We start from the raw sequence: 10,350 nt of genomic DNA on the forward strand, positions 1-10,350 counted from the left end.
TGAGCAAGGTGACTTTAGCATGTATTTTAAAAGTCACATAATACAAATATATTTAAATACATTAAAATACAATATTGAGGATTAAGTCTATTAAAATAATTTCATTTCTGACGAAAGAAAAACTTTATAATAAACAATTTTACCACATATCTATGCCAAGATCAAAATAAATCAGCTTTTTTCTGATATGCTTTTTAGTTACATTTAAAGTCCAGTCAGGGACAAGCTGGATGAATACTTGTCAAACATCCCACCTACGAGCCAAGTTAGTTTTTTGGTTTGGCTTCTAAATTATTCCAGCTAAAATTCAGTCAGAGAAAAGTACACAGGTATCATAGAAGCTGCCAATTAGCAGTGTATTCAATTTGGATCTTGGCAAACTGCCAATCTTTACCGGCCTACATGTTTGAAATCCATCTAGTATTTCCACTTTTGTTTTGTCCAGCTACTGAAATAAACTTATTTTTCATAACTCATATTATGCAAGAACTTCTAAGTGCTGCTACTGCTAAGTCGCTTCAGTCGTGTCCGACTCTGCGTGATCCCATAGACGGCAGCCCACCAGGCTCCCCCGTCCCTGGGGTTCTCCAGGCAAGAACACTGGAGTGGGTTGCCATTTTCTTCTCCATAAGTGCTAAAACTAGCCAGTTGAGAACACACCAGAACATGTAAAAAGTATACAGTAGTGGCATAGTAAAATTTTTCCTTGGGTTAGCTATCTTAAGACAAAGTATATAAATAAGGTCTACTTTAAGATTTGAAACATCTGCCTTTCACAATTTGATTGGTAAAATCAAATATGATAGACTTTGGCACTTTCACTTTCTTAACCAGGCAGTCAGGAAGATGGCATCCTAAACCTCAATCAAATTCACACCTGATGTTCAATGATAAAGGTGACACAATCCTGCCTCAGGGTTCTGTCCCACCTGTCTCTGGTGACCCTCTCATGGAGGGTGGTGGTCAGGGAAAGGGCAGAGGCCGGGGGCCTGCCTTCTTCGCAGTCCACCCTCTCCGCTGGGGCCAGGGCCCTGCTGTCTCTTGCCTTTCCTCTCTGTCTGCCCCTTCTCAGTCTCAGCCCTCTTATTCAACTCCTGCTCTCACTGACCTGCTCTCTACCTTAGAGTACCCCAGGAGTCGTCCTGCACCTCTTCTTGGCAACGCCATCTAGCCTTCTTTAAATACCACAACTCTTCCTTCTCATACCCCTCACCATCTCATCCATCAGCAGCAGGTCCTACTGACTCTTCCTTCCAAATATATTCCCAGAATGTGACCAAGTCCCCCACCACTACGGCCATGACCCTGGTCCAAGCCATCAACTCTCAGTTTCCGCAATAACTTTCTAACAGGTCTCCCTGCTTCTGACTTGCCAATTCATGATCTAGTCTTTTTCTTCTACACATTAACAAGAATACATTAAATTGATACTTCTAATCATACTTCTAAGAGGTGAAATCTAGTAACTTCCTCTTCTTGAAATTCTCCAATGGCCTCCCTTTGGAATAAAAATCTAATCCATATAGTGGGCCACCAGGGAATCCAGTCTCCATTCTCCATCTGACCTTTTCTCTAATTCAAACCACTCAATTCAACACAATTCTCCTTTCCTGCTCTTCAAAGAGGCCACAGGCTCACTCCTCCCCATCAGGCTTCATCCCATGATGCTCTCTCTGCCTGGAAAGAGCTTCTCTGCCTCCAGACAGCCCTAGGGCTCTCCTTTCCCTTCCCTTCAGTCCTTCCCTCAAACATCACCTTCTCAGTAAGGCTTTCCCTTCCCCCGCCCGCTGCATCATTTAGAAGTACACTCCCTATCTCTCTTTTCTGAGTCTTCTCTGAAGGGCTTATAACCATAATATATCCTCTAAATTTTATTTATTCATCTTTTATCACCATCTTCTACACGAGCACCTAGAATACATGCTCTGTGAGGGCTGGAACCTGTTTTGTTCACTTCTGTAGCCTCGGCGCCTAGAACAGTACTTACAATAGAGCCGATGCTTAATAAATGTTAAATGAAAGAGTGAATGTCGCCCCTTTAGTCACCTCCCCGCCAGCCTGATCTTCTCCTACCCCACGGACACGCTCTATCTAGTGCCGAAACACCCCTCACATCTACACTTCACCTCTGCCCTGTTTCTGCTTTCTGTTAGAGAAAAACTCCTCGAGAGTAGTTTGCTAGCCTCAAGTTTTTTCATCTCCCGTTCACTTCAGTCCAGGTTTTGTCTACACAACTCCACCGAAACACCTTGTCAGTCTCACGGCAACCTCCAAATGGCCGAATCCCATGGCACTTTCTATGCACTGTTCTGACCTGACCCTTCATTAGCAAACCATGATATGGCTGCTTTCCTTTCTGGATATGTACCCATCCCTTCCTGCGAGAAACACTTTCCTCTGTTGGATTAAGGACACCAAACACTCCTGGCTCTTTCCTGTCATTTTACAGGCTCCTTCTCAGTCCTCCAGCAAGCTTCTCTTCTTCCACCCAAATTCTAAATGTCAGTTTCCCAGGACTTGGTTTATTCTGTCTTCTCTTTTTTCTCTGCACACTCTCAGCTGGTCTCCATCACTGCTGTGGCTTTTAAGTACTTCAAACATGCTGACATCTCTGAAATACCTACCCCAGCCAGCTCAAAGCACTCATTCCTCTGCACTTGAGATTAATATTCTCAACTAAATAGTCCACTTGTCTATCTCCATGGGTCCCCCAACTTCCTCCCAGAGCTGGTCCTCTCCAGGTTTTCTTATCAGCAAATGGCATTGCATCTACCAGCTGTTCAAATCAAAACGTTAAGAATAATTTTTTAATACCCTGTCTTCTCATAACTCACACCAATCCTTTACTAAGTCAAGCCATTCCTGTCTCTTAATTTGGTCACGAACCTGTCCACTTCTCTTTACATGCTCTGCTAACGTGTTAGTCAAAACCACCATCATATGCCATTTGGACTTGGCAATAAGCTCCCGCTAGAGAAGGAAATGGCAACCCACTCCAGTGTTCTTGCCTGGAGAATCCCAGGGACAGGGGAGCCTGGTGGGCTGCTGTCTGTGGGGTCACACAGAGTCAGACACAACTGAAGCAACTTAGCAGCAGCAGACAACATATTAAAAAGCAGAGACATTACTTTCCCAACAAAGGTCTGTCTCGTCAAGGCTATGGTTTTTCCAGTAGTCATGTATGGATGTGAGAGTTGGACTGTAAAGAAAGCTGAGTGCCGAAGAATTGACATTTTTGAACTGTGGTGTTGGAGAAGACTCTTGAGAGTCCCTTGGACTGCAAGGAGATCCAACCAGTCCATCCTAAAGGAGATCAGTCCTGGGTGTTCATTGGAGGGACTGATGTTGAAGCTGAAACTCCAATACTTTGGCCACCTGATGCGGAGAGCTGACTCATTTGAAAAGACCCTGATGCTGGGAAACATTGAAGGCAGGAGGAGAAGGGTATGACAGAGGATGAGATGGTTGGATGGCATCACCGACACAATGGACATGGGTTTGGGTGAACTCCGGGAGTTGGTGATGGACAGGGAGGCCTGGCATGCTGTGGTTCATGGGGTCGTAAAAAGTTGGACACGACTGAGCGACTGAACTGAAGTGCAGAATGTGATTCAATGGTAAACTGTGAAATGAAATTTCAAGCTGCGAATTGCAGACTTGGGTCAAATCATGCAAGTATTTAAAAAGTAAAATAAATCTCAGATTTAGGAATGTATGTAGGTACTGAGCAGCTTCTCAGGTGGCTCAGTGGGTAAAGAATCCTTCTGCAATGCAGGAGACATGGGTTCAATCCCTGGGTCAGGAAGATCCCTTGGAACAGGAAATGGCAACCCACTCTAGTATTCTTGCCTGGAGAATCCCATAGACAGAGAAGCCTGGCGGGCTACAGCCCACAGTGTCTCAAAGAGTTGGACATGTCTGAGCATGCACACACATGCTGAGTGGTACTGAGTCGGGATATAAGAAGTGTTCATCATTGGGAAGAGCTCTCAAGTTCTGAAGCCTTTAGAGGCATAAACAGGACCCTGTCATACTCCTGTTCCACTGCCTTCAAAGTCCTGCAGGACCAGCAGCTGCCTAACTCTCCAATCTCAATCTCAAGTCCCACTCCTTTCCCCATTACCCAATAGTCTCCTCTTCAGTACACTGAATAAAACAGCAAACATTTACATAGTGCTTACTACATACCAGGAATTGTTCTGACTGCTTTATCTTTATGCTTGAATTCAATTAATCCTCTTAATAACCTATGAGTCAAGGACCCTAAATGTGCCTCTTTTACAGATGAGTAAACTAATACAGAGATTTCCCTGGTGGCTCAGAGGTAAAGAATCTACCTGCCAAAGCAGGAGACACATGTTCTGTCCTGGGTCAGGAAGATCCCCTAGAGGAAGAAATGGCAACTCACTCTAGTACTCTCGCCTGGGAAATCCCATGGACAGAGGAGCCTGGTGGGCGACAGTCCATGCACGAACAGTCAGATTTAAAGACTAAACAACAGCAACAAACTTAACACACAGGTGGTTAAGTAATTTATCCAAGATCACACAGCTTTTTAAGTGCCTAAGCTGTATTCAAACCCAGGCAATCTAGTGCCAGAATCAATGCTGGTAATTACTACAACATCATGCCCACCCTAAATGCCAAGCAAGCTCTCTCTCAATTTCCAGACCTATTTTGCACTCTGAACCCCAAGACAGGATCACTGATCTTATTAGCCAATTTATCCTTGGCACCCAGTATAGCACCTCATACAAAGCAAACAGCAAAAATACTTTCTAAATGAAGAGTATTTAAAAAGCACTGGATTAATGGATGAATGATCCTTAAATAAAAGGATACATCACAGATACATCACATGCACTCTACAAATGATAGTTCACTTCACCTTTCACTAAATTTCATTCCTCATTCCAAGTTGAAGTTTTCCAGTCTTCAACTTTGACCATTACAATTTTTTAGCCACTTTTATCTCACAAAGGCTACTTCATGTTTCCTCATGCTTATCCTCTCCTTTGCCTTCATTTTCATGCAAATTTGTTGATAAATGTGTAACCTTTATACATGAAGATAAAATGGAATACCCTTTTACCAGTCATAGCAGAGTGCTTGCTTATGCCACATTAACTCCTAAAAATCACTATGAACCTACCTTCAAGACCAAGGTCTTTCAGGACATAATAACCACCTGGCTGCAAAAATTCTCCAAGGATCCGGTCAGGCTCTTTTAAATCTCTCTCAATTACCGTCACCTTTCTTCCATCTCTGGAAAGCACTGCGGCCAAAGCAGAGCCGAGGACACCAGATCCCACGATGATTACTTCTGGATCATTTTGAGAAGAGGTCAGTGTAGAGGCAGCTGTTCCTATTAAGGTTGTTTCTGAAATACTGGTCCCTTTTTTGCACTGTTAAAAAAAAAATGAATTATGTAGTCACATTTGTTGTCTTTAAATCATACTACTACTATACAGGCACAGTGAACACTTGCATCTTAGGTAAAAACTAAATGGGCTTCCCTGGTGGCTCAGAGGTTAAAGTGTCTGCCTCCAATGCGGGAGACCCGGGTTCGATCCCTGGGTTGGGAAGATCCCCTGGAGAAGGTAATGGCAACCCACTCCAGTATTCTTGCCTAAGAAATCCCATGGACGGAGGAGCCTGGTAGGCTACAGTCTACGGGGTCGGAGGAGCCTGGTAGGCTACAGTCTACGGGGTCGCAAAGAGTCGGACACGACTGAGCGACTTCACTTCACATACCCTAAATATTATCAAACCAAATGAACAGTTATGTTTTTAAATCCAGATCATATATAAAAAACAATAATATCTAAATACTGGTTAAACAAAAATGGATAACAATACCCCAGTAAAATTAAACTTATGTTCCATCTTCCAAATATATTTAGAAAATGCTGTCACATATTTAGAAATATAAATAGGCCAATTATAAGATATGGTTACAAGGGACTTCTAAGTCTTACAGGGAAAATTCTATCCTATTTACTCAATTCTTCATATACATACTGAGCATCCACCAGATACAAATCATGTACAGCTTCTGATATGATTTCATGCACCCTTTAGATATTTCCACTATTTGTCTTCATTTTCTCCCTCTTGATTTTCATCTGAAAAATCTATCTTAATCTAAAATCACTTTTTATATAACAAAAAGACTGTAAAATTCTGACCAGGGATCTATTAATTGAGAATACATACCTTACAATTCCAAGAGAATAACTCATTCTGTCCCTTGGAGTTCAACCTGTTCGCAATTTTAGTCCTTGACATATAAGAACATATTTACCTTCCTTTTCCCCCATCCTGATACTCTTAAGGGAACTTGGTCAAACAAGTGACCCTCCAGTTTAAGAGTAAGAACAAACATTAAAGATATCACTGGTTGGGCTGACAGTAAAAACCATACCTTTGATTACAAGATGAAAAAGGGCTGTTTTGAGAGATTTATGCCCATTGAGCATAGCAGTACCTATTACAGTTTTTTTTTTAATGAATAATTCAGTATTATAGTAAGCATTTTTTGTTGGTATGTGGAGTCACAAATATGAATACATTCATACACAGAATTGCAAGGAACCATCTTCCTGGGGTTCTCTGACCTTAACAATTAAGATAAGGTTAAATGTCATTTTGAAAGGGTTTTAATAAAAGACCTCAAGCAAAAAAGTGAAAGTTACTCAGTCATGTCCAATTGAGCTATCAGGGAAGCCCTCAGGCAAAAAGTTCTGTTCAGTTCAGTCGCTCAGTCATGTGACCCCAGGGACTGTAGCACGCCAGGCTTCCCTGTCCATTGCCAACTCCCGGAGCTTACTCAAACTCATGTCCATAGAGTCGGTGATGTCATCTAACTACCTTATCCTCTGTCGTCCAAAAGGAAGAACACATTTAACTTCCTTTTTCCCCCATTCTGATACTGTTAAGGGAACTTGGTCAAACAAGTGGCCCTCCAGTTTAGGAATAAGAACAAACATTTTTGTCAGTCAAAAAGGAGAGAAAACCTAAAATCCTTTAGAATTTTAAACCTCTATGATCTAATATTCATCTGGCCTCTATAATGACCTGGGCCCTGTCCACTGTTATCTTTTTTAATCATTTCTCTTAGAAAAATTACATTTTCACAACAGAACCTACTATTTCAGTATTAATAGCCAGAACAACTGACTATATTGAAAACCCCTTCTGTCATTTTGGTGGCTCAGATGGTAAAGAATCTACCTGCAATGCAGAAGACCCAGGTTTGATCCCTGGGTCAGGAAGACCCCCTGGAGAAGGAAATATCAACTCACTCCAGTATTCTTACCTGGAGAATCCCTGGACAGAAGAGCCTACAGGGCTACAGTCCACGGAGTCAGAAAGAGTCAGACACACCTGAGCCACTTTCACTTGTCATTTTAGCCATCATTTATTAGCCTTTCCAAACACACATACACAATCCTGGAAGGAGGACTCTGGAGCAAGTTGCCTTTCAGAGCCTGGTCAGTAGACGAAGCACTAATGGGAACTTAATACAGTCTACCGACTCCCAGGAATTAAGGAAACAAGCAGAGAGCCTGGGGTGTTTGCAAAATGGAACCAATACTGACTGCTGTAATTCAACTTCCAACCGCCAAATTTCTCTTCAGTATGATGGCATTCCAACCTCCTGGACTAGTGCTCAGTGGCCCTGAGGAACATCATCTCAGGTAACAGTAGCAAAGACTTCAAACTGAAGATTAAAGATTCCCTTATCCTCCCATTCCTCCAACCCACACCCACCCCATCACTGAATTCAGCACCATTCCAAAGGTTCCTAAGAGATGGAGACTAATACGAATAACTACTATTTACCAGACAGTTATGTACCAGGCATTTTGCAAACATTAAATCAATCAATTCACTAACTACCAGCAAGGTTAGTGCCGTTTCCACCTAACAGAAGAGGTAACTGATTCTTCCAGAAAGTTAGTAACTTGCCCAAAGTCTTACAGTCAGCAGTGGTAGAGCAAACCTTCTAAACCAAACCCCCTCTCTTCTTAAACTGTGTTGATCTATATGGCTCAGGAACCCTGAAGGAGTAAATGACTGTGTAGGCCACACTCAACTCACGTCAAGTCACCAGCATCCCTTACTTGGCCTACTGCAAGAGTCTCTCAGCACACATCCCTGCTTCCATTCTTAGCCTCCTACAGTCCATTCTCCACACAGAAACTAGAATGTTCTTTTTAAAAAGTGAAAGTCAGGGACTCTCCTGGCAGTCCAGTGGTTAAGACTTCGCCTTCCGATGCAGGGGATGTGGGTTTGATCCCTGGCCGGGGAACTAAATTCCACATGCCTCATGGCCAAAACCAGAACACAATATGGAAGCAATATTGTAACAAATTGGATAAAGACTTAAAAAAATAATAAATAAATAACAAGTAAAAATCAAATATCATTACTCCCATACTTTAATCCTCCAGTGCTCTTGGGGAAAAGTATAAACATCCAAAGCCAACAGGCCCTAAATATTCTGGCCTCAACTATCTGTTCCCCCTCTTATATCTCTCACCATTGTCCTCCTCTACTGTCTCCTCAGGGACCAAACATTAATTATTCACCTAACCTAGGACACTGATTTACTCAAGGCTCCACTGATGTGGGGAGAGGAGGGTGTTTTGCCTAAGACTTTAAAACACCGAACATTTTACTCTGCCAGTTCTTCCAGCTGTTCTGTGACTTTCCCCAGGCAGCTGTCCCTTCTTATTAGCAACAGGCTTACCTGCAGCAGCTTTCTTCTTTCTTCCCAAGTTCAAACACAATCCTTACCAAAGGATTTAAATAAAACTATTTTTCCATCAGAGTGATTCAGTCCTACTGACCTGAACATTTCACCTTTCCTTAATCAAACCCAGTTCGTTTAGCTCCGCACCAACACTAAATGAAACAAAGGTTTCCCATCATTTCTGAGAGAGCCAAGGATGTGGTCAAGAACAGTCAAGAGCTTAAACAAAACAAAAATACCAAAACCATCTATGTCAGAATTCGTACCAGAAAATCTAACTTGCAGCCTTTCACCCTTTAAATTACCCTATTTACATCTGGGTGATCGCAGTCCTGATTTTAATACAAGACACTCATACATGTGCCCACTTCGAATTCAACCTACCCTCCTAGACCCCAGCTTCTCTTTATTTTCTGATCCAGCGGGGGACTTGGCCCAGAAGAAGCCAATGAAAGGCAAGGCTGACAGAATATAGGAGAAGCCCGCCAACTGGGAGCCGCTCTGCCGGCGCCCGAGGAGGGCCCCGCTCCGGTAGCGATAAGACAGCACGAGCCCCAGCGACAGGAACACCAGCACGCACAGCAACAGCTCCTTGTTGGCCAGAGAGACAAAGTCTCCGCATTTCTTATAAAAATAGGTGAAAGTGGCGATGCCGAGAAAAGTCCACATGGTTTAAAGGCTTCTTCGGTGACTCCGGGTCAACGTCAGGAGATCCTTTTTTTTTCCCCCTGGTAGGGTTTTGGTGTTTAGATGCTCTCCCCAAAATGTTTTGCCAAAAAGGAGCGCGGGGGACCGGCTAAAGTCCAGGAAACACCGTCACGAGGTTACAATTCAAATCAAAGGAATTTACAAAATCATACAAAGTTGGTATAAAAGTACGTGAAGACGGGAACGTTCTCCAGGATTTAAAGAAGAGTATTTAAAAATCTCCAACAGCTCCCGATCAGACTCTCCCCTTTCAAGCAATCCATCTATGGGGGGTGGGGGGTGCTGGGAGGGCTGGGGGTCCTGGGGGGTTAATTCCGGATAATGTATTAAATTTTGTTGTTGGTTTGTTGTGCAGTGAAATTGCTCTTTTGCTCTCACTAGCAGCAGGTGTCCTTCTGGAAGAGCAACAGGGAGACAAACATCAAAGAAATATCTTGCGCTGGGGAACTGCGGCCTCACCGGGTCGGAAAGCTCGAGGGCTGAGACAGCGCGGAGAAAGCTCCTTCTCTTGCCCGGGACCTCCACGCTCAGAGGCAAACGTCGGACGGGGCAGCCTTCTCCCACCAAAGATGGCCTCGGACTCGAGACTGCGGCACCAGGACTGGGAAGCGTAGCCCCCACCTCCAGACTTCCTCCTCCCCGCGGCTCCCGAGGCACCGGTCCCCGAACCTTCACTCAGCTGAACGGCACTTTCCAGGGCGCTCCTCACTCAGAGAGCAGCTGCGGCGGCGGCTCCCGACCGACTCATCACCAGCATCCCTCGCGGGCGGCGGCAGCCCTCCCAGCGCAGCGCTTCCACAGTAACCAGAGTAACCGCCGGGCGCCTAGTTATTCGCCCGGCCGCGTGAGCCTCGCCGGCGTTTGGGCTCGACCCCGGCGAGGGA

General features: G+C 44.0%; 1 protein-coding gene across 1 annotated transcript in view; it reads right to left on the reverse strand.

Moving 5' to 3' along the window:
• Positions 1–10,350, reverse strand: part of SQLE (squalene epoxidase) — a 23,122-nt gene extending 12,772 nt beyond the window's left edge. The window contains exons 1-2 of the mRNA XM_010838891.1: positions 9,143–10,350; positions 5,153–5,405 (exon numbers count right to left, since the gene is read on the reverse strand). Of these exons, the coding sequence (XP_010837193.1) occupies positions 5,153–5,405; positions 9,143–9,427 (538 nt within the window). The 5' untranslated portion in view covers positions 9,428–10,350. The remainder of the gene's footprint in view (positions 1–5,152; positions 5,406–9,142) is intronic.

This window comes from Bison bison, unplaced genomic scaffold (genome assembly GCF_000754665.1).
Source record: "Bison bison bison isolate TAMUID 2011002044 unplaced genomic scaffold, Bison_UMD1.0 scf7180017864108, whole genome shotgun sequence".
In the NCBI taxonomy this organism is placed as follows: Eukaryota; Metazoa; Chordata; class Mammalia; order Artiodactyla; family Bovidae; genus Bison; species Bison bison.